This window comes from Haliotis cracherodii, unplaced genomic scaffold, assembly GCF_022045235.1.
Source record: "Haliotis cracherodii isolate W230 unplaced genomic scaffold, xgHalCrac1.p SCAF_6, whole genome shotgun sequence".
NCBI classification, from domain to species: Eukaryota; Metazoa; Mollusca; class Gastropoda; order Lepetellida; family Haliotidae; genus Haliotis; species Haliotis cracherodii.
In genome coordinates, this window is record NW_027266319.1 from 59,913,589 (window position 1) to 59,938,782 (window position 25,194).

Genomic DNA, 25,194 nt, shown 5'->3' on the forward strand with positions numbered 1-25,194 from the left:
GCCGCGTTTACGCTATCCCGGTATCATAACGACGGGGGACACCAGAAATGGGCTTCACACATTGTACCCATGGGAACAGAACCCGGGTCTTCAGTGTGACGAGCGAACACTTTAACCACTGGGCTACCCGACCGCCCCTTTAATACGAACCACGAATGTGCTGGTTTTACACGCTACTTTCAGTGTTCCTGCAGAGCTCCAGATAAGCTTTTAGTGTTGTGTGTATTTTACCCATGCATTTTAAAATCATTGGGTATCAGTAATTCTATCTGGGTATTCAAATTTCTGTTACCCACTAGTTTTTACACATGTGGGTATTTAAGTTAAATATTTAAAAACACTATTCATCAAGTCCCTGCAAACTGGTGTCGTGTGGTTTCCAGAGCTTTATAGGACTCAAAAATACCGCGATACTTCCACAAGAAAGTGTGATGGCAAATGATCATGATGTGACTGTCATCGTGGAGTTTGGCAAGGTTGACGGAATGCCCGGTTATAATTTCAAAATAAGTTGCTGATTTGCTAATCGAATACGCTGGGTTACTTCACAATATTTTGATGATATGCACAAGTTTTATTTTTGTAGCGTATCTGTAATGTTCGTTGCGTATTTGATACGCTTGGAGTTTATTTTACTGCGTATTTCTGCATGTCTGATGCGTATTTTACGCAGATACGCAGCTTATCTGGAGCTCTGAGTTCCTGCTGTGAGTGCCTGGGATACAAAATAAGTGAGAATGGTTTTACGCCGTTTACATCTTTTTAAAAACAATATCACTGCAGGGGACACCAGGCATGGTATTTAAAGAGTGTACTATGTTGGAATTCGAACCTGGGTATTTGGCGGGATAAACAAACGCTGTAACATCTTTGCCACCCTCCCGACCCTAAATTCACCAAATTCACATTACAAGCTGAGCAAGATCCTCGGGCTGGTTGGCTGGTTTGTTGTTTAACGCCGCACTCAGCAATATGCCAGCTATGTGACGGCGGTCTGTAAATAATCGAGTCTGGACGAGACAATCCAGTTATTAATATCATGAGCATCGATCCACGCAATTGGGATCGATGACATGCATCAACCAAGTCAGGGAGCCTGACCACCCGATCCCGTAAGTCGCCCCTTACGACAAGCAAAGCATAGTCGCCTTTTACGGCAAGCATGGGTTGCTGAAGACCTATTCTACCCCGGAATCTTCTCGGGCCCAAGATCCTCGGGACCTTGCTAACACGATTACGTTGGTAATATCGTTCCAAACAATAAAAGAAACCCTCCAAAAAATGCAAACAAAAGAAAGAATTATTTCCGACACCCGTTGTGTTTACTCGGGCAAATGGTGATAACGCCGTTAAACAGACTGGAAAGTAATGACAACTGACTTCACATTTGTGTTGCATCTTCATCTATCAACGACATGTTGCTGTGTTAGCTTGGGGAGGATCAAGATTAATCACGGAGCAAACAGTTCAGAGATGGAGAGTAATATTTCAAATTGACATCTCTCGCCATTTTCTACATATGTTGCTTTACCGGCATAGTTCGTCTATCGTCTTCCGGTTGACCTTTGACATAAGCCGGATGCTGTTGTTCATGTACTTGGTGAGGCAATCTTCCGACACGTAACCTTGCAAGGCGAAACAGTTTTGATGACGGGCATACTCTGAAATGATAAAAATAAAAATATTGTAAATAGTACCAATGTGGGTTGAAGTGTCATACGCTTCCTATGCGTCCGATGCGATTCTCAAAATTTATTTGTCAGTTGAGGTAACACTTTTATTGACAATGTGATGTTTGCCGCACCCAGCAATATTCCAGCTATATGACGGCGGTCTGTAAATAATCGAGTCTCGACAAGACAATCCAGTGATTGGCATCAAGAGCATCGATCAACGCAATCAGGATACGATGATATGCATCAACCAAGTCAGCGAGCCTGACCACCTGATCCCGTTTGTCACCTCTTACGACAAGCATAGTCGCCATTTACGACAAGCACGGGTTGCTGAAGACCTATTCTACCCCGGATCTTCAAAGGACAATACGATATGACGTCGGAACACTAGCTCAGTTCCATCGTAGAGTTGGCATATCGTAGATTCGTCTCCCCTTTCTTTCCTAAAATTCCATTGGATAAATCATAACACCCAGTGCCATTATTGTTCTTTGCTTTGTATAGGCGTTGTCCATTTTTTTCAGTTTCATAAAAAAGCATCCAATCAGTGTGACATAGGCATTAACAACATATTAAACCGTTAATCACATTGTCAACATACTCAGACCTCTTGGCACCTTTTGGTATTTGCTCATGTTTGATAATCTTCACATGACACTGGTACATCAACCTACTCGGAATTACGCATTTTCTGTCCACCGGTTTGAAAACCATCACAAAATGACATTTGGCTCTCATTTTCTGGGACACCGATCTTCATCCAACATTGGCATATGATACAGTAGACAATTCTATACAAATCATGAAAATAACCCCATGCCATTTGCCTGTAGCAAAATCACAGGCACGTATTGTTGAAAGCGACAAAAAAATCGTTAATTCTCACAATGGCTTACAAACGTTTTATTGTTTGTTGCTTTACAAAGCGATGAAGACAGTGGCGGAGATATTTGAGTTGACGTTTCACGGGCTTATTTGAAGCCCTATCAGGTCTCCTCACGTTACTGTCATCTAGATTATCACTGCCGAATGATAAATCCCATTATCGAATGTACCGGTCGTCTTCAATTCCGGCGATAAATTCTATTATTTTATGTACCGACCTTCTTCAACTTGGGCCTAACATTCTAAAGCCTTAAAACTTTATCTGGGGTTCTTTCGCGTGCTTTTAATTTGGGAATCTTAACCGAACCCGTCTGAAGAGTTCCCAAGACTGTTTCGATGCGTCTGAAGCTGGGAAGATCAATAGAAATTAGCTCAACAGTTTGTGCAAGCGATCTTGCAGTGTCGCTACAAGATTGCAAGCCTGTCAACCAAACATTATAGGGTCACGTGACCGCTCCACCCCCATCCTCATCCCTCAGCGTTGATGATGATGTTGAGAGCTGTGTATAATGAATGGCCACCACTGCAGGTCAACGCGATGCTAGACAGAATATGCTGAGTTGGAAAACTCAATATTACTTGTTGCAGGCACCGATGAAGAAACAAGATTGTTGAGGCCTAGGATATGAGCAACAGATTGTCGGATGCGACAGTCGGGGTCACATGGTTGTCGCATGCCATTTGCAAGATGTCCATCAACAGTATGTCAAATTGAACACCAGTTAGCCAATCAAAGTGGGAAATCGAAACCGCGTTAGACTCGATAGGGGACAAAATTCGTACCAAGTTGACGTAAATATATTTACTAAAGGGCTAATCCCGATTTACCAGGGGAGTAGGTTAGCCCACCAGTGAGTGCATTGTTTGTTCATAAGCAAGATTACCTCACCAACATGGTTACAATTAAGTTTCACAAGGTTTCGACGTACATTTCCTTTAATTCATCAAATACAATTCAGCCCCGTTATCATTCTTAAGTTGAAGTCATGTCGAAACCGACAGGTCTGTTCAGATGTCGGCTGTGTGTAAACAGGGCTTCAGTCTCAGGCTGTAACAAACCTTTTGCAAGATGATCGGGAGGCTGCTTTGGTGTTTTGCAAATTGCAGTTTACGAGTGGGCGTCAATAGCATTGTTTCAGGTACGGGATACGTTCAAAGGAAAAACACATATAGCTTGCAGCTAATGTAGACATTTTGACAAACGTGGCTGCTTGTTCTGTCGATAACACAACTGCTCTGAGCCTTAGTAAAAAAACGGAACATACAGGCAAACAACAACCCAGATGTTCGCGAGGTCCAGAACGTCATTACACCTTGGTGTTAATAATTGATGGGTTGGCTGTCCAGTTTACGTATAACAATATGTGTTAGTGGCCAACCTTACAATGTAATGAAATTATTAAGGAGGTGTTGTTGCATTGCACGAAAATAGACCCAAGAAAAAGGGACAAGATCTGTGTAATATAATTACTCATGCTCTCTGTTCTTGCAGAGGAGTCTCCACTGTCGTATGGGGAAACGTGCCACCATGCTGGCATATACTCCAACATAGACTTGCACGGGTCTCTAAGGCAATAAGTATTAGTTGAAATCATAAGTTCTATATTATGTAAATAATAAGAACAAGTTGTCCCTATCAGAAACTGGAGTCCTATCTAGACTTGCCTGTTAGGAGGATAGACTTACAACACATCCATGACTTATCTGAAATTCAAGTACAGCCTTGGAGCAAGGCTAAAAACAGTACAAGATGCCCAATATCTGCGTTTGGAGCTCAACACAAGATGTAAATGTCTTACTCGCACATGTTAATCAAGAGGCATATGGGTTGGATAATAGCCTTATATCTGGGAACAGCTGGGGTTCTGTTGTCAGGCTTGGCAAAGAAGAGCAACCGGTAGTTTCAATTACAATCTAAAACGGTTGAACGAATCCACTTCATTTGACATTTTGTAAACATATTCTGGGTAAGTGGGTAAATGTTATTTAATATCGCATTCCGCAAACAAATCCAGGTTTGTAAAATATCGAGTCTGGACTAGGCAAACCAATGATGATCCCCGCCACTGGGCAAGATGAAGTCGCAGAGCTTTATCACCCGACGCTGTAGAATCTTACGGTCAGCAATAGTGATGGGACTTATACCATCCTGGACCCAACGCCTCCGTGGTGAAGTGACCTGTACGTCTATCTGGAGAGCCAGGGTCCGTGGGTGATCTCTGGTCGTGTCACACCAAAAGATATTAAAAGATGGTACTTATTGTTACACTGCCCGCGCACGGCATTATGGGGAAAAACATGCCAGCTCGGAGTCTTAATTTTGTTTGTTTGTTGTTAAACGCGGCACTCTGCAATATTCCAGCTATATGACGGTGGTCTGGAGTCTGGACCAGGCAATCCTATGATTCACATCATGAATGAGTGAGTGATTGATGATAGTTTTACGCCGCTTTTAGCAATATTCCAGCAATATCGCGGCGAAATGGGCTTCACACATTGTACCCATGTCGGGAATGGAACCCGGGTCTTCGGCGTGACGAGCGAACGCTTTAACCACTAGGCTACCCGACCGCCCCTGATTGACATCATGAGCATCGATCCACGCAATTGGGATACGATGACATGGGTCTAACTTGGGTATCCATGTTAAACTGCGGCATGGTATCTCAGTGGGCTAGCACTATAAATCGGCATTAGTCCGGACTAGTACAAGCAGCCACACATGTGCATGCTCATTGCTATATAAGTGTAATAATCCTGTAGGAAACGTTAAAGCCAATTTCACCTCACCTCTAGCTATCCTTGGACGCGCAAAGAGTCCTTCTTACTAATGAATTCCCGTTTCTACTTATGCTTCATTGAATAGAGCATGTCCCTCCCTAGCCAATATGGTTCTACTTAACAACCGAAACACAATATCTGCTACGACAGAGGCCGTAATTCGACTTCATTCGATTCAAAGCAAATCACACACTCGACTTAAATAGCCATATAAGTTTATTTCCCCTATCGACTTCTCTTTCTTTTATGTGATCATTAATGCTAAAATATAACATTCATCCACGTGGCTCTCAAAACCTGAGCTGGGAGTAAACTTACAAGGACGGTGGAAAATAGATGCGCGCGTCATCAACGCGCAATTCTGACTTCCTGTCAAAATAGAACGACTATTGATTTTTATTGGCCACGGAAATAAACGGCTTCAAGTCAAGCAATCATGAATATAAGAATAGCTAACATCGACAAAAATAACTTATTTTAGGGAATTCCCTGGTGTTTTATGGGCTACAAGCATACCGTCATCGATACTGTCTTGAAAACAGTAATCTTGGTTTTATTTGGACAAGGCAAACATCGCCTCTCCATGGCGACTACGTCGACGTGAGCTATGACGACTGTTGGCATCGGAACAGTTCTTCAGGCATGGACGTTACGTTAGAAACGCTGACAGTTCATAACGGGCGAATCAAAACAATTTATGGTGCGATTAACTACGTCTGAATACAGAAAGAAGTAAGAGCGACGGCGACGGAGATTTGAAACCGTCGTTGAGTTGGCAGATGTGGTCTCGGACAAAGAAAAGCATGAGATACATTTTAGATGTATAACCATATGGCGGTGAAAGAGCATAAAATAGATCGGATTGACAAGATATGGATACTATTGACAAATATAACAACAATAAGAATAATAATAAAAAATAATAGATTGGATTGACAACATATGTATATCGTTGTTAAAAACAACAACAACAACAACAATATACTCATCATAATCATCCACACAGTGGCTGCGTCTACGTCTAAACCAGTTCTAGAATTGGGTTTGACCCTCTGATGTTATTCGTGATATTATTACCTCTTTAACTGCTGCCGTTCTACTTGGGTGCCGCCACTAGTTTCGGTACGACTACTTTTGGCCCAGCATAAAACTACGACCCGATTGTAATATCACGTCTCCATTGAAACGTAAGTAAGCATTAAGCCATTCCTACACCACTAGACCCACTAAAGATGGTGTTAAACAAACTACGACTCGAGTGTAATATCACTTCTTCCTTGAAACGTAAGTGAAGATATTTCTAGACCAAAAGAACCACTGAAGAGGTTTAACAAACAGGCTAGACGAATATACTATATTCCGGTGGACTTATTACATACCGCTCGTAAACACGTCATTACAGACATGAGATGAACTTGCTTCATATGACTTAAAGCTCTTCGAAAGTGTAGTCAGTTGGGAGAGCATCCCACGAAAATGATATATTCAATCTGCACATGAAAATATCCAACGTAATAACAAACAATAATGAATCGTTTCTCACTGAATCCTTTACCGGTGTCTAACTTTATGGTACAACCATGGCCAGTCCTCATGAGTGTTAATATTGCTGGAGATGTTGAAAGGAAAATTGCGGCAAATTTCGCTTCAGACGGCATTGAGTCTGACGATCCTAAACAGTCGTTAGGGTAATTGTACTTCCGCGCTGCGTAACGTTCCTTCTGAAAAACACGAGTTGCCACTTAAAATACAACTACACGATTTTATCAGCTCGCAGAATGACTTTAATTATTGAAGAGCAGTGGTTTTGCCTTTCAGACGATGTCGCCGAAAATGTAGTTAAACTTCACAAAAATGCCGAAAATGGACAGTGAAAAGCCAGCCAATGACTAGCTGTAAAAATTATTTCAAAATAATTTCACTTTATCGTCAAACCGTGAATGCTGATATAATGAAATCTTGTAAAAAGGTAGGGACTGTGAAGGGCGTAATAATTGGACATCAGGATGTTAAACCTAGGCTTGAATATAGCCAGTGAATAACGCAGTGCGGTTGGGGGATAATAGAAGCCCCGTATGCCCGATTGAGGTCGACGTCTTTACATGAAGTAATGTCTCTACTGACGTTAGAGTCTGTGTTAGAACTAACGTCAACGTGAGGGCGATTGGAGTTTCTGCAGAACTAATGGCATCTTGTTGTGTATCTTTCTCACGTTGCCAAGGTCGTGTCCGAGATGACTGATGTTCTGGTCAAGCGCTTATTCTGTTTCTGTGGGGGCGTTTTATCAACGTAACCTGGTTCTAGTATTGGTTCGCGCTCCTAGCCAAAGGGTGGCAGCCAGAAATGTCCACATCTGTCCTTTATCAAGTTCTATGTTTCTATTCCTTGATGGTACCCGTGAATATCCGGGATAGAATTGGTCTTCAGCAACCCATGCTTGTCGTAAAGGACTAAAGGATCGGGTGGTCAGACTTGGTTGATGCACGTCATCGTATCCCAATTGCGTAGGTCGGTGCTCATGATGTAAATCAACGGATTGTCTGGTCCAGATTCGATTAGTTACAGATCGGCATAATATTGGCTTTAAATAAGAAACAAACAAAATAATTACGAATGTAAATAAACATGGAGACAATTCTACGCCTCAAAAAAGTTTTTGGTGATAAAATAGTTTTACAATCTGTTCTGCTGATGTTTTGTCCGCCATGTGGTTTCTTTCGATACCGAAGTGAAATGAATGTAAAATGTCGTCCAATTATAGCCTTCGAATGTCTTCTCATAGACAGGAGCCCAGTCAATGTTTATGACGGAGTTGCTGTCGACATCCTTATGTTCAGTTATGTCTATTCTAAACCAGCGTCTTTGATGTAGGGATTAAATACAATCATCTGATGTAATATTCCACGAAACGTTCACACAAGAAGTGTCACACATTTGTTCTAACTAATGTCACATTCAATGGGACTTCTACACAAGACCTGATCCCATTTCTGTCACACCTCTTACATAGATGCTATTCTCCTTACTCATGCAGGGCCAAGCTCCTAAAAGCGATCTGAGCGCTAGGGTGATCGAAGCTCCCATACTTTAACATAGGTGAGGTGAAATTGGGTTTTACGTCGCGTTCAAGATTATTGCACTTGCACAGATATATATATCTGTGTGTGTGTGTGTGTGTGTGTGTGGCTGCTTGTACTAGTCCGGACTGATGCCAATTTCTAGTGCTAGCTCACTGAGCTACAATCGCCCTGGACCATTCAACAAAGCGATGTTAGTGCTACGATCATCATAGTCTAAGTATGAGAGTTACGTCGACTTAGAGCTAAGCTCACTTTGTGGATCCTGGCCCAGGATCTGCTCCACTCAAGGTTTGAGTCTGTGTGCAAGACGTCATATCAACCTCTGATTTGAGAAAGGACGTGAAACATTCCTGACCAACCAAATACGCCCTTTGCCACATGCGCTGTTTCAGTGAGGACTTGGTCTGCTTTCACGGACAGATACTGGTCGTCCCTTAACATTGGCACTATAATATAGTCTACCATACAGGCCATGAACGAAATATATACTATACAGCCCATGTAAGTCTGTATTGATTGGCAAGTCTATATTACTGCACGAAAATGAAGAAAGTCTCTGGGCTCCTTTTTATTATATTTTATAACTACAATTTAACAATTCTACATATTTTTTTTCTGTAAAACATGTTCATTTCAGAGACTAGATGTTAGTCTAACTATATTACTAAGGTCACATTTGCTATTGGTTGGCTGGTTGGGTGGGTACATCTGCCATCAGTCAGAGAGACACACACAACGTATAATAAGGACCCCCACAAGATAATCAAACGAGAACTTCAGACAGAACCCAACCAACACGATTAGTCTAATCCGGAAACAACAGCGTCATTAAAGTCACATCTTTGATCACGCAACAATTACTCAGTGGACAATACTTTCTCCCAATCACATAAAACAATTCAGGCTTGTAAAATACTGAAGACACCCTAATCCCGAACCGTTTCTTATTCTACCAGGCATATTCCTGTCTCTGTCGCACTGAGACAGAATATTTCTTTATTAAGCCAATGATCAATTTACACGCAATACTGCAGTCTAAATGTATTTTGCTTAATAGTTGTAGTAAATACCCGATAATAAAAAGAACGGGGGTTATTAGATATAGAGGACTATACTATCGTATTGGGGGGTCGTCCTTAAAGAGGGCGTGGTCCTACGATCCACGGCATGGAGCCATTTCCAGTATAGAGTTATTGTAATTAGTTCTATCTTTGAATAAGAGACATTATCTTTGATTAATGAGCATGAGCATTCACTGCTTAAGTATTTCAGCCAGACTACTCAGAAACTGCCAGTTGGTATACATAAAATCTTGTATACAACGAAATCTCATTTCAATGCGATCTTCATCAATCTAATAAATCGTTAAGGCGATATACAGCCCACTCGTTAAAGTGTTCGGTCGACACGACCATGGTCCGGGTTCGATTCCCAATATGAATATTATGAGCGAAGCCGAAAGCTGGTGTTCCATACAATGATATTACAGAAAAAAGTGCTAAAAGCGGCGCAAAAACGTTGTCACGGAGACGGTATAGCGGTCAATAGGTGAAATCCTAAATCGTTGGTCTTCGTGATACCGATGATCTGATCTCAGTGCAAAGGCTTTCTGGAACGGATCCCTGGAAGACGTCTTAAGGCAACTGTTGTATTATGTCGACAATCAACCTTTCTTGAAACTAGAACAACTCGACTTTTACTTTAATTATACATATTTAATTCCCCCCATGATTTCATTGTTAACGACTGTATGCTGCTGTCCTCGTTACAACGAAGCATCCCCTCATAAACACTCCCTTAAAAAGGCTGTCAATGCTTCGTGCACCTGCCCACGAACGTCATGTTGTAGCCCTTGGGAGATTTATCACCAACAGAAGGAATATGAATTATGAAGGTTTTAGTATAGCCTGGAGCCATTAGGCATTAGGTGGGCTTAATTAAAGACGCCAGTATGACTGCTGCGACTTCCAATGTTTAGTCCGATAAAAACTACAGTATCTTAAATGAACTTTTTAAAAGAGTAATTTAGCGTCATGTTGTTTATTGCAATATTTATGCTTATTTAAATGGGACTTCGATTGGTAATTTTGGATTATAGTTCAAACGGCAAATGAGAAAAATGATTCGGTAAAGAGGCTGCCTAATGTAATGAAGACTGAGGAAAATCATTAAGTCATCTACAAATTGCAGATGCAGAGGGCTGCAGATGCATTGCTGCGGTGGTGTCCTGTTTGCTAACCGCTGATACACGTAGCAGTATAGTCTGGGGAGTGGGTGATTGAGTATGGTTTTACGCCGCTTTTAGCAATATTCCAGCAATATCACGGCGAGAGAAGCGATGTGTTGATTCAACCCGGGCCTTCGGCGTGACGAGCGAACGCTATAAACCACTAATTCTAAATAATAATAACAACAACAATAATAATAATAAAAACAACAACAATAAAAATAATAAATAAATAAATGATAATAATGATGATGATGATGATAATAATAATAATAATAATAATAATAATAATAATAACAACAAGAACAAGAACAAGAACAACAATAATAATAATAATAATAAAATAAAAAAAATAAAATAATAGTAACAACAACATAAAACTATTCAATGATCCTTATATTAGTTTCTGACCGGGCCTGATGAATTGTTCAAAGGCGCTCACTTGGGCCGATAACACCCTGAAATACAACTCCTTATTATGTATATCAGATGTATCAGCTGATCTCAATAACGAGTTACCCCCCTTCAAAGACGTTAACGGGACGGCAAATCGTGACTACATTGAGCAAGCCAGACCCCACCAGTGTAATACAAGCGTAATACAAGTGTAATACAAGTATCTAACAAGGTATTACAGACACACAATCTCACCATGTGGCGACACACGACCTTTGCAGGAGTCTGAGGGAAACCAAACAACGCCTGCAATCCTTTGATATCAGCGTCCATCGCCCCTTACTGTGGTACACCGGAAGTGCGGGCCTGGCCCAGAATTCAGTTGCATGGACGCAACACCCTTGTTCTTAAAGAGCAGAAATTATCAACAAATTGACCCCCACAAAACTGGCAATGGCCTCCCTGGTATCGCGAGTACGTTCCAGCTATCTCTCCCTCCAGTTTCTTTGAAGCAACACGCCTCCTAGCTGGGGGCAAGAGAGAAACGAGTTGATACTTCTAGTTTTGCTGTTCTCAATTCGAAAAGGGCGCGTGCCCCATGACTTGCGAACCGATGGAACAAAGCTGAGAGTCGAGGGTCTATCCTAAGTTAAATTGCGAACATACTGTATAGAAGTCAGATGTTTGGAGCGTTCTCAAAAACGGTGTCGGTCGAACCGTCGTTTTTCTACAAAATACGGTTAATATGGGGCGCTGTGATATGACCCGGAAGGTCACGGTGACCTATGGCTTGACACCCGGATAGTTGTCTTTGTGAATTAATGTGTTCCTGGGATTTGTAAGACGAATGTGCACGTTAGGATTTCATGTGCAGGTCGTGTTGTTTATGGACAGTTTATCGGATTAACGATTGTCTATAACAATTACTACCATAATCTCTGACGACAGCTACAACCTTTTATTGGTTAAATTATACATTAAAAGAAGAGTTCATTCTTATTTTCCCCCGTTTGCCTGTCATCCCTCGATTGGTGCGGGCATAAAACTATAACTGAACTTACTGTGGGGATCATTACAGCGCCTTAATACCGTTATGTGTCCATTTTATCACTCAACTCGGAACCATTAACATTTATATACATTTGAACACCCGGCAGTGCCAATTGAATTCAAGCTAGAATCGTAACCACCTCGTTGCGACGTTTCTGACATTGAAACGTGAGAATGGTTCAGGCTGCGTTTGGACATACTCAAGCAGCGATGCGGCAGGGGCAAACCATTCAACCAACTGGGAATCGAACCCGGGCCTGTGACGTGACGAGTGCTCTGGTTGATACTGTGCCCCCATGTCTCGATGGCGGGGATAGTTTCTCATGCTATCGACCACTTGATTGTCAGGACCATACTTACTACAGCCGACGTGAAATAGCTGGAATATTGTTGTGTGCGGCATAAACAAGCTTCACTCACTCACCTGAGGAGAACACTTCCGCAATTAAATCATCTTGTTTGTGTTGAATGTTGTATTAGGCTACCCCACCACCCATATCACGGATAAGAACAAATAAACACCACATAGTAGAATAACACTCAATATTTCTCACATAACATAGTGATTGGAAGAAAGTCTGTTTTAAATTTTGAGGTGGTTCATCGTTGATTGAACACCGCTAAAGTTACAACATTTAAAAACAGAAAAGGGTTCTTAATTCTACCATGACTATTAAATTGTCTTATAAATAAATTGTCTTGGCTCTTGGTTCTTACCATGACTAAAATGCTTTCCTTGAAACTGACTCGCGCTCGTATTCAGTGAGGTGATGCAGTCAGAAGTGGTTATCGCTAATTAACCCCTTCAAATTTAGTAAAACTAACAAATCAAATTAGAGCATCCTTCAATGTCAGGGTTGAATCCCGATTCATAACAGAGATGATGTTTCGGAAGATTTTCGAGGTAGGTAAATCTTTTGGAAACATTGAAAGGGTTACATTGGCTGTCCAACTGTGTTAAAATAACCACAATGGTGTCGCGCATGCACGTGCGGTAGCATCCTAACAGAGGCCTCTGACGTCAATTTGGACAGCTTCAAACAGTTGTATTTCCCTAACGACCCCTTTTAGGTGTGTCGGGTTTGGTTTCAAACGTCTTAGAATTTCAAGAGCTTTCCAACGAGCCATCATGCACTAAAATCGCTTAATATTTAAGAAAAATGTCTTTTTCACCTCTCCAGCAAAAGGACCTTCAAGTCAGCAAATGGAGTGAGTGAGTGAGTGAGTATGGTTTTACGCCGCTTTTAGCAAACTTCCAGCAATATCACGACAGGGGACACCAGAAATGGACTTCACACACTGTACCCTTTTGCGGAATCAAACCCGGTCCTTCGGCGTGACGGAACGCTTGAACCACTAGGCTACCCTCCCTGCCCTAAGGTTTACGAGAACAGAACGGAAGTGGGGAATAGTCCCCTGTAACGGACATCAAGACCACATCATGAAACGCACAAATGAGTACTGAACTGGAGCATATAAGATGTGTAAGTATACCTTTTCCATTATCCAAGATATCATTATTTATTAGTGTGAAACCTTTGCCATTATGTAGTTATTCTCCTCGTTACCCACCAGGAGACAAGGGCCATCCATCATACTCTCCCAGCCAGCATGCCCTGAGGATTCACTGTTATCAGATCCAAAATAATAATTGCCCAAGCGATATAATCTCACTGCCAGGGGTTGACATACGGCCAGACCTCACAACTCGAACTAAAGAATATTATGAGCAAAATGAACCAAATTTCAATCCTTTAAACGTCCCAAAGGTTTCCACCTGGCCCCCTCCGGGTTGGAGACAAAGAGGAGTTTACGTCACTGGCTTTCTCCGTATCCAGCTACCTTTCGTTAAGCTGACTGATTTTATCGGATTTGGCTTTTACCGTATCGATGGCCGCATTTCTGGACTCCCGTTGGAGCACCGGCTAATGGAGTTTTATGACATAAAACAGGATCAGCCATAATAAGCTGGCTGTTCCGCCGCAACAAACCACAGCTCCATTCTAACAGCTTCCTGAAGCCATATTACACAAAGTTTACAGCGTTGGTTGAAAAGCGCTGGTTATCAGGGTGAATTGTTTAATTGTAGAAGAGGTTCTGATACCTTGGACCCGTTGGTCTGGTGAGACATCCTTGTTGTGCAGTATCAACTGACAGAACATTGATATTCTAGTCTTGTAATTTAAGGAATGTAATATATTCCTGGTGATTTGTGATCTGATGCAAAGTCAATCTCATTAAAATCAGATCTTAGTTCTCGCTGCCGCGAAACAAAGATCTGAGGACATGCCATTACGGGTCACGTCAGGCCGACCTTTCGCGAACTCTGACCGACCAATGGAATTACTGACAAGAAGTCGACATTAACCAATCAGAAGGCAGATTTCTCGAGGTTTATGGCACTAATTTCAAATTGGCGACTACGCTTCCAAAAATATTTGGACAAAATCTCGCTTAAAAATTTGAAACCTGAACAAAAGAACATTCTCGAATGGCTAATATGTGGTCTTGATTGTATGGATTCAGTCGTTAAGCCCGTAACTATCGTTCGGAATACCCCGTTTTAAAGTTATCGAGGCTGCATCATTAGAAATCACATTCCGACTTTCACTTTCATGATCTGGTAAGCGAAGCTCTGATTGGTCGGACGAAAGGTCGTTCTGACGTGACCCCTAATGGAATGTCCTCAGGTCTTTGTTTAGCGGTAGCGAGAACTAAGATCTGATTTGAGTGAGACTGATGCAAAGTGGGTGAATTTAAAAATGATTGTGTTATTTCCATTACATAGATAATCTTCTAGGTGCACTTGCACAAAGCGACCTTAGCGCTACGACTATCGTAAGCCTATGTTAAAGCATGGGAGTTAGGATCATCTTAGCGCTAAGATCGCTTTGTGCAAGTGGGCCCTGGTCAATCGCCATAGGGTGTACATGACAATTTAACGAATGCAATCTTGAAATGGTTTAAATTCAGAGACTAAATGTTAGACTAAATTGAGATTGCACACCTTACTCTGAGAATAAATGTAGTTTCAAAACAGTGACCGTGAATACACGAATGAAGGCATGGAGTACACATGAAGTACATCGTGTTAAGTGAGTGAGTATAGTTTTACGCCTCTTTATGCAATATTCCAGCAATATCACGGCGAGGGACACCAGAAAAGGGCTTCACACATTATATCCATGTGGGGAATCGAACCCGGGCCTTCGGCGAGACGAACAAACTCTTTACCAACTGTGCTACCCCGACGCTCCCCCATTGTATTAAGGGTGTGATAGTTTCTATTCTAGCGTTGTGTTTTTTTTGGCAATGTCACCTGACATTTGTAATATTTACTCAAATGTTTGACTGAATAAACCGACCTTTTGAAAATCAGTTATGTAATATAGCTAAATTGTAAGTTGAGAATGTACAAACTCTCATTTAAGTAATCAACCGACTTAAAATCCAGAAAGTAATGTGTTTGGCAATATATAGGGGCGGCCATGTTCATGATATTAACAACGCGCATGCTTTCATGCCTAATAACACTTCACATAAACAACCCCCCTGCCTAACACCACGAACTTACATTGCTCTTTTCTATCTCCCATATCATGTTATGAGTCACGTGTCCCTGCTAAACATCTGCCCTCCTAGCTAACTACATTCCACATGATATTACGTTTTGTCAGCTATTCAAACACTGCAACTGCTTTCTGCAGGTGTTTCACAAAGAAGTAGGATCACAAAGGAACGGGTGATAAAACCCGCCATTAGGCGCTACTTGTGAAGCGAGCAGGTCAACCGAAACATGTGCACGCATGCACTCTGACACTGCAATGTTCGGTATTATCACCATGCAATATGTTTCCCGACCAGTTTCTGTGGATGCAAGTTGTGTAACTGGCAGAGACTTGCCAGGCTGACTTTGTGTTATCAATGAAGGGACTGTATTTGTGGCGCTTCTTCGTCTAATTCTCACGTATAATACCAGTAGGTTAGCGGGGTTGAGTGAACGGCGAACATGAAAGAGGCTGGGTTGAGAGGACGATTAAAGATCATTCTTGGTGTTTTATTACCAGGTAATCAATGACCATTTATAACCATTAATCATTGAGTGAGTTTGATATAACGCCGTTGTGGCCAGTATTTCAGTCATATCAGGGCGAGCTAGTTTCATGCGGGGGGACAGTGGTGCAATCGGTTACGACTTCGGTGAAACCAACGAGCAAGAGCTAGGTGTTGACAAACCATTGAACATTATCACAGCTAACCAGGATTTAAACGATGTTATTATATTTTTTCACAAGCCCAATGCACTCAACTATTTCTTGTTTTAAGTTAGGGTATCAACGGGTTGTAAATTTGAAACAATCGTTGCAGCTTAGGATGTTGATCGGAGAAATGCGATAGACTATTGGCTCAAACGTTCACTGGTTCGGATATCCGCGTTTGATTCTGAATAACCTGCGTAAAGTCAAATCTTGATGTCCCTTGACTGTTGCTGAAAGCGGCATCAACCCAATTACTTTACTCAGTGTTCACTAAAAATGCCAGAATTAATTCAATCAGAGCCATAGTGCATCTGAGGCAAACATCAATTCCATAAATTCTTAATAACATTTTACATTTCGTTTCTGATCCTGATTTCAAATAGCTAGACGGACTTAACCCAATCTGTTCAAAATAAATCAGATCATTTTCTCATATACGACACCTCTCTGCCTGAAGATCTGAGGTCACCCCATAGGTCACGTGTATCGGTTGACCTTTCTAAATCAGCCAATCAGCGCCGGGGCTTCTAAATTCTCAGTAAACGTGAACGAAGCATTCAGACAAGTATGATTTCTGTGATTTCTCAAAAACGAATATGATCGAGGACACATAGTGCCATTTAGAAAGTGATCAAATGTTACCAATGTTATATTTGGGTTAACACTTTCAGATATGATCGAGGACACATAGTGCCATTTAGAAAGTGATCAAATGTTACCAATGTTATATTTGGGTTAACACTTTCAGGAAAGTACAGTCCAGACGGGACTCAACCTAAAACAGTATGAGACTCTGTACTTTACTGAGAAAGTGTTATCCGAAATATAAAATTTGTTACATGGTCGAGAAGTTCCGAATGCAAAGAAATATTTTTGATTTTATACTTCATGTTTTGTGTAGGTTTTCATTTGAACGATTATCCACATTGCTGCAAAATGTGGAGCCGTAATATTGCCGAAGGCGGCGTTAAACCATACTCACGCACTCATCAACTCATCGTCGGTAATTGCCGTTATTGAAATGGGGATATGATATATAACTGAGAATTTGTGTCAACAGGATTGCCATGCTCACATGTCTGTATTCATTTCTTCCGGCAGAAATAACTCAATAATACCGCGATGTTTCATTTCAAGAATCCTTCACAACCTAAAAAGAACCATGAAATATCATTCACATCAATTTTAAATCATAAAAGCAAGCATGCTAACTAATAGGTTTAGTGACTCAGCAAGAGGGCACGGAGTTCGTAAACTTCACGACAAATATGAAAATCTTAACCCCAAACCATAATCTTTCCTAAAAAATGTCCACCGTTAATATTTATAGAACAGCCAAATCACCCAAAACATGCCATCAGTGAGATAGCAACGTATCTTTAATTTTACTCATTCGAATCCCCGGGGGATAATTCATGGAACTCGGTGTCTCTTTGCTGTCACATCTGTCAAATCTAGGATATTTTACTGTGTCGTTTGCGACGGAAAAAACACCAAATTGCATGTTTAGCACCGGTGAATAACCGCTTGTTTTATATGATAACAGACTAGAGACAATTCGTACATGTTCGGATCAATAGCAGGTCGGGATTGGCATCTAAACACAGGCGTATTTGAATCAATCTTGAATCAGCTGTCAGGTTATCGGCCAAATTCAGTCACAGCTGCAGGGAAATATTCATTTTTACGCAGTTATCGGCCTTTGTGAATATTTGCATGAGGAAGGAATGTGGTTTATTTTACTGGGCTCCTTTCTACCTAAACAAGTACGCAGTTATCTCCCCTTCGAAGTCTTCTAATGTCCCGCGGGTGAAATATTTTCACGCTGGCATCTGACCTCCTCCGTTATTCTTTTGTTCAGATTGTACATGTTCCTTCGCGGAGGGTGGAGTTGACGGTGTTTGCAGTTTATATGATTATATCTTTAATTTAAAGACGAATTTCAATGCCTTTTATGAACCGATTAACCGGCCTTCGCTCTGATCACCGAGCATGATCTAATTGTTGCTATTGAACGTTAGGCAACTACTTTCAATCTGCATGTGTTGGACATTGTAAGAGCGCTTCAAGCACAGCCGATTTCGCACTCCCGACACATTTGATGTTTACTGGTGTTTTTTTTTACAGATTTAGATGAAACACATCTTATGATAGCCAGAGAATAATCAGTCTTGATTATCTCCCAGATTTCATTCGGCGCAAAAGACACAATAGCGGTGAAAATTATATCAATGGATCACTGAAAAAAGTAATGACACCAGGTGTTCGCGAAAAGGGTAGGGATGTCCTCCTAAACCGGGAACGCCCACAACTTGTATAAATAGTGTGTGTTTGTTACCTAAAGCGTCACTGCAATACTCTGGCTCACGGGGTGTCATACATATATGCCAATGCGAACATCCTTACAATCCCAATGCGGACAGCCTTACAATCCCAATGCGGACATCCTTACAATCCCAATGCGGACATCCTTACAATCCCAATGCCGACATCCTTACAATCCCAATGCGAACAGCCTTACAATCCCAATGCGGACAGCCTTACAATCCCAATGCGGACAGCCTTACAATCCCAATGCGGACAGCCTTACAATCCCAATGCGGACAGCCTTACAATCCCAATGCGAACATCCTTACAATCCCAATGCGGACAGCCTTACAATCCCAATGCGGACAGCCTTACAATCCCAATGCGAACATCCTTACACTCCCAATGCGGACAGCCTTACAATCCCAATGCGGACAGCCTTACAATCCCAATGCGGATATCCTTACAATCCCAATGCGAACATCCTTACAATCCCAATGCGGATATCCTTACAATCCCAATGCGAACATCCTTACAATCCCAATGCGAACATCCTTACAATCCAAATGCGAACAGCCTTACAATCCCAATGCGGACATCCTTACAATCCCAATGCGGATATCCTTACAATCCCAATGCGGATATCCTTACAATCCCTATGCCGTCATATTCACAATCCGAATAATGACATACCTACAAAGGGGCGGTCGGGTAGCCTAATGGTTAAATCGTTAGCTCGTCACGCAAAAGACCTTGGTTCAATTTCCGACGTGGGTACAATGTGTGGAGCCCATTTTTGGTGTCCCTCGCAGTGATGTTGCTGGAATATTGCTAAAAGCGGCGTAAAACCATACTCACTCACACACACACTCAGCCACATACCTACAAACACACGATGTGGCCAAACTGACAATAACACTATTAGTTGACCAGGTACCATAGTGACCCTGTCTTCCCACTGAAGGCATCACGTGGTTGGTCTGATCATAACCTAACATCAATAAATACACCAATGGAGACACACGCTCATCCATCGCCTATTTGCCTTTGTTGAAACCTTGAGCTATTGATTCCTGTCGTAAGTCGGTGAAGTGAGGGTAAATACGGCATTTTATGAAGTAGATGCTGGTCACAGATAGCAGTGGTGAATGAATCCATCAGGACCCCAGCTAGGTCATAAAAGCATCTCCCCGTTTGATCTGTATTGGGGCGGTGCATTTACTAGCAGGGAAGCCCAATTGGCAAATGTTAAGACTAAGAACCTGCTAAAATGTACCAGACATCAAACGACCAAGCCTATGTGCATGTTTTTCACTATTATTTGCAGTAATTGAAATCTGTTTATGAACGCTCGCTGCAAATTACTGAAGCAGGAAAACGGAATCGTCGTCAAAGCGAGGCTGTCCATTAACAACACATAACATGTTAGGAAGGAATGTAAATTCTGGAATGGCCTGAAGTGTCTTGCCGTAACGGCGTGGTCTATGGTCATTGTCCATAAAACTGGACAACCTTTTCGTGTTATTCAAAGTAAATGTATATAGTGGACAATTTTCGTGTTTTATTTTATGCGGATTTCGCTATTCTGAAATCTTCAGATGTTTCTGTGTTGGTTGTAATGTTTATTTTCCTGGAGTTCCTAGTGTGGTGACCTTGACTAGGTCACGTGATCTATGCACGGCCGCTGCTGCGCGGTGAGTGAGTGAGTGAGTGAGTGAGTGAGTGAGTGAAGTGGGTTTATACCCGCTTTGGACTTTAAAAATTATCACAGCGTGTCAGGTTATGCTCAAAGATAGACCAAAGTGATGAAGATTATGCCGTTTTCCCATGAGATGAAACCATCGTTTTTGTTGCTGATAAACCACAGGTCTAATCTGGCCAGTCAGGTTTCGAACCTACGTTCAACTTATCCTGTTGCAAGTATGGGACGAATCTACATAGCGATTAAGGGCGCCTTGTACAACTAGGCTTCCAGTACCCCTGTCAAACAGGTATGTTTGTATGGTGCTTGTGCAGCAATACATTGTTCACCTGGTTAACCCCCCGTGGTGATTACGGTTAGAGTTAGTCCCCAGCAACATACACTGGTCCTAAAGTCGATCAAATGGATCGGGTGATTAGACTTGGTTGATTGCGTGTCATCGTACCCCAACGGCGTGAACAACAGAGCACAATACAATCAATGGACTGTCTGGTCCCAAAGCATTCTACAGACAGGGAATCGAACCCAGGCGTTCGGCCTGACTAGTGACTGATACTGTGCCACCAAGTCCAGATGGCGTGGATAGTTGCTCCTGCCATCAGTCATTGGATCGCCTGGTCCAGTCTTTACTATTTACCGGCCGACGTGAAATAGCTGGAATATTGCTGAGGGCGGCGTTAACAACCTTCACTCACTCACTTGACGAGAACGCTTTGGCCATTAAACCATCTTGAAGGAAAAAACAGGCAGCAGTTGTCATTCTCAAATATTTCATTCATAAACTTGGGACACTATAACCTTTCGTTCCCAAAAAACTAGAAACTAGAAACCAAGAACAGGTCTGTTCCTTTTTGTAGTGACGCTCCCAAAACGAAGGTTTTACTTACTTTCATATATATTATCATCTGAGCAAAGGTCCCTTAAGCCTTGTTCCGCCCCCTTCAAGTTCTGCTTGGTCTGGTCGATCAGCTTGTGTTTGTCCGCGGGACACCTGCCTTTCAGATGGTCCAGACACTGCATAGCTTGCACGAAGGAGCTGAAACAGTCAATAAAGTACCCTTAATACCAGGACATATCCCCAATAAGAAAACCGATTTCTCAATCATATGTTTGTAGCGCCAGAATTTACCCTCAACAAGGAAACCGGCTACATAAAAAGCAAGGCGACACAAGAATTCTTCACAAGAATTGGGTTTCACGCACTGTACCCAACTGGGGAATCGAACCCGGGGGAACGAGAGAACACTTTAACCACTAGATTTTGAAATCTGTTTCAAAAGTATTTACGAAACATCGTCATTCGTACCCATCAATCTCGTAACGGATTCTCAAAAATAATAAATATGTTACAGAAGAACATACCCTTGATATGGTAACAGATTTTTCAAATAGATGTACGATTAAATGGTATGTCTTTCTTATTGAACATACTGGCACAGCATACATTTAATGGTATGTCGTTTCAGGGTGCACGTTAATGTGTACCCATATTTCACTCACATAAGTATGTTCTTTCAAGGCATGCCCTTTACACAGATAGCATAGAAAATCTGACATTTAAGTTTTACTCTGTGTGCAATATCAAAACGCTATCGGATTCCGTATTGTCAAAATAATGTACTTTGGCAGAAGTCTTTATTGACAAAAATATCATTATCATAACGGTGATAGCGTGTGTCATGTTAAAAGATAACGTCAAAATCGAACATAATTCGATCCATCCTTGTCTGCGAACCTATTGTCGCCTGAACTATAAAACTAAGTGCAAAAGTGCACCGTGAACCAACTGTAGATTGGTGCATTATTACCATTTAGCTTTCACCCCAAAGAGCAGATTCGTTTTTACAACGAACCACCCACAGCACTCGATGCCTGGTGTAAGAGGCGCTACTGAAACTGCGATCATTTTATCCGTTTGGGGTCGGATGATTGAAACAGTGTCAAACATTTACTGACTTTTAAATCGATTTGGAGATTACATCGTCATAAAACGAGTAGAAAGCGACTTGGGGGGACCATGAACGAGAACCGTGGATTAATTATGACATTTATGTAGTCATAAACCACAAAAGGAATCACGATTGCATCATTTTGGCTGTGTGGAAATGTGGAGCGCTCGGAGACCTGATGACATTCTTGTGTCTAGACAACGATATTTTAACAAGGAAACACTGTCAGTTCTGTCAGTGACTAAGCCATCATGAAATACATTGGGGTGTTCAGTTATGAATGAATGAATGGGTTTTACGCCGCTTTAGCCATATTCCGGCAACATTCCGGCGCGGGACACAAGAATTGGGTTTTACACATTGTACCCTACTGGGGAATCGAACCCGGGAGTACGAGAGAACACTTTGACCACTAGACTGTGATATCAGCCAATTTTTAAAAGCATTTACGAAACATCGTCATTGGTGCTGATGGTAATAACGTACCTTAAGTCTTGAACATAACCAAATTGATCACATAATTGGGTAGTGCTATCGATGAGGTAAACCAATCCTATAAACGTGGAATCACGATCCGATAAATATGCAAATGAGGTCAGCTAGCAGGAACTACCTTCAAGTTCTATACATCAATGCAATGCCTTTTTTCACCATGCACTAATGACTGACACTTCCGATATGCATGCGAGGGGTTTCCCTAAAACTGCGACCCCAAAACTTGTCGTAAGAGCCATGTTCAAAGCAGATCGGATGGTCACGATGCACGACATGGTGATAGTGAGTGCGCCATCTTCCGGGTGTTTCGTTTCTCATGTCGTCGCTATGGCCCGAATATGAGGGCATTTTTTCACTCACTCACACAACAGAGTGGTAACCATCTTCGACCCGCATCGCTACAGACAAAGGTCTCCCTTAATATTAATATCGGACTTAGGCGAGTGAATTTTTTCACAGCCATGTAACGACTTTCGTAAATGATTTAGTCTAGTCCGGGACAGTGGTTAATGTCATGAGCACCGACGGCCGATCAGTGTCACAGCTAGATAACGCATTGTTACCACCCGATCGTCATCAGTCGGTTCTTGCGACAAGACTTAAACAGGGACCTATTCTGCAGCGTGTGCTGTTAACGTTAAACCTTGTTACAAGGGGCGGTCGGGTAGCCTAGTGGTTAAAGCGTTAGCTCGTCACGCCGAAGACCCGGGTTCGATTCCCGACAGGGTTACAATGTGTGAAGCCCATTTCTGGTGTTCCCCGCCGCGATATTGCTGGAATGTTGCTAAAAGCGGCGTAAAACCTCACTGTCTCACTCGACCCGCATCCCTTTGTTTTTCTCCAATCTGACAAAAATATTTTTTAAAGCGGTTTTTTAATCTCAAAACACCCACTTAACTTTTTATACGAATTAATTTGATGTGACCATGTACAGTCGTTGTCAGCTGATGATCACATGATATTATTCCATTTCAGAATTTCAGAAAGCTCAAGGTAGACCTTACATATTGCAGAACCAGAACACTCCTCACGCCGACGGGTAGACCGTTGGTGCCTCAGATGGTCAGGTCTTCAAGTCGTTTAGACAATACCCTGCATACAGTTTTAGTCGGAGGATTCCGTAGACAGCCTGAGCAACAAGTCAATGGCGCAACGATACTCATAAAATAATTAGTCGTGAACTGTGGGAATAGTATGCTGGAAGTCCGTTTAAAGACGGCAGACAAGGGTGCCATCTTGTCTGTGCACAAGAGTCGACCACTTGATGAACTAACGCAAGCACTGGTGGGCTTCTAATATTGGGTAATGAGTATATGAATTAAATGTTGGATGTGGAATTATATTGTTAGATAGGGCTCATCATTCTGTCCTTTTTATGCTCTTCGCTGCAGTCGAGTGCTGATTCGTTTTATGAGGCAATTGGCTCAGTGGGTTATTCAATATTTTTGAGAATCTTTCTATAAACATGGCCGTTTCCGTTCTGTTTTTGTTGAGATCTTTTGATGTGAAATAAGATTCCTGTTATCTAAAGTAAGGCCTGAAAAATGAAACTTCAAAGCGATGTCTTTTTAGACCTGATATTGATATTTCAATCTACCAAAGATTATACGTTTTTTGAAATGATAATATTTGTGCGAATACGAAATTAATTTTGACCAGATGAAGTTAAACCTTCTGTCCGGCGGAACATTGATGGCTTTGAGTGAGTACGTGAATACAGTTTAAAGCGTCAATTGGTGTAGAGACAGATATATCACGGTCAAACCAGTGATTAAGCGACGGCTTCGGGGCACGATGAACTGCTTCACCAAAGCATGGAGTCTGATCACCCGATAAGATCACCGGGAAAATAGGGATTCTCCACGGGTAAAATGTCTTTGAAACAATTTACAACCTAATAAGTCTTAAAGATGACGGAGGGGTGTATCATGTGAAATCTAAGTATATGGCAATTAACACATGCAGGGCCAGGTTCCCAAGCAAAACGTATTAAATTACTCAAAATATCCTGTTAGGAGTAGCAGGGGTGGTATAATCACCAGTCTGCGATGTTATCGCGTGTACCTCAAAGATGGGAGTCTGTCCAGAGTAATAAGGGTTAATCCAAAATTTCAGCCTGACTGTTTTCGGTATAGACCCCATCGTCCCAGTCGCGACCGATACGAAAACACCCAGGTCGTAATTGGGACAAAACAGATCAAAATCAAAGTCTTGCCACTAAAAATTTGGCCTGTCTTTAGCCATACTTGTTAGATTTGTATCTCTTATAATGTCTGGAGCGCTGGAACAGATAGCGATCGCGCGAAGCCATTTTGACCGCCATGTTGTGTTTCATGCTGAGCTATTCTTAGAATAACTGATTCGGAAGATTTGATTTAAAATGAAGG

The 25,194-nt window shown here is 41.8% G+C and overlaps 1 protein-coding gene across 1 annotated transcript in view; it reads right to left on the reverse strand.

Moving 5' to 3' along the window:
* Nucleotides 1-25,194, reverse strand: part of LOC139444959 (uncharacterized) — a 150,365-nt gene that overhangs the window by 9,243 nt on the left and 115,928 nt on the right. The window contains exons 3-4 of the mRNA XM_071225989.1: nt 21,251-21,399; nt 1,532-1,661 (exon numbers count right to left, since the gene is read on the reverse strand). Coding sequence (XP_071082090.1) covers nt 1,532-1,661; nt 21,251-21,399 — 279 coding nt within the window. The remainder of the gene's footprint in view (nt 1-1,531; nt 1,662-21,250; nt 21,400-25,194) is intronic.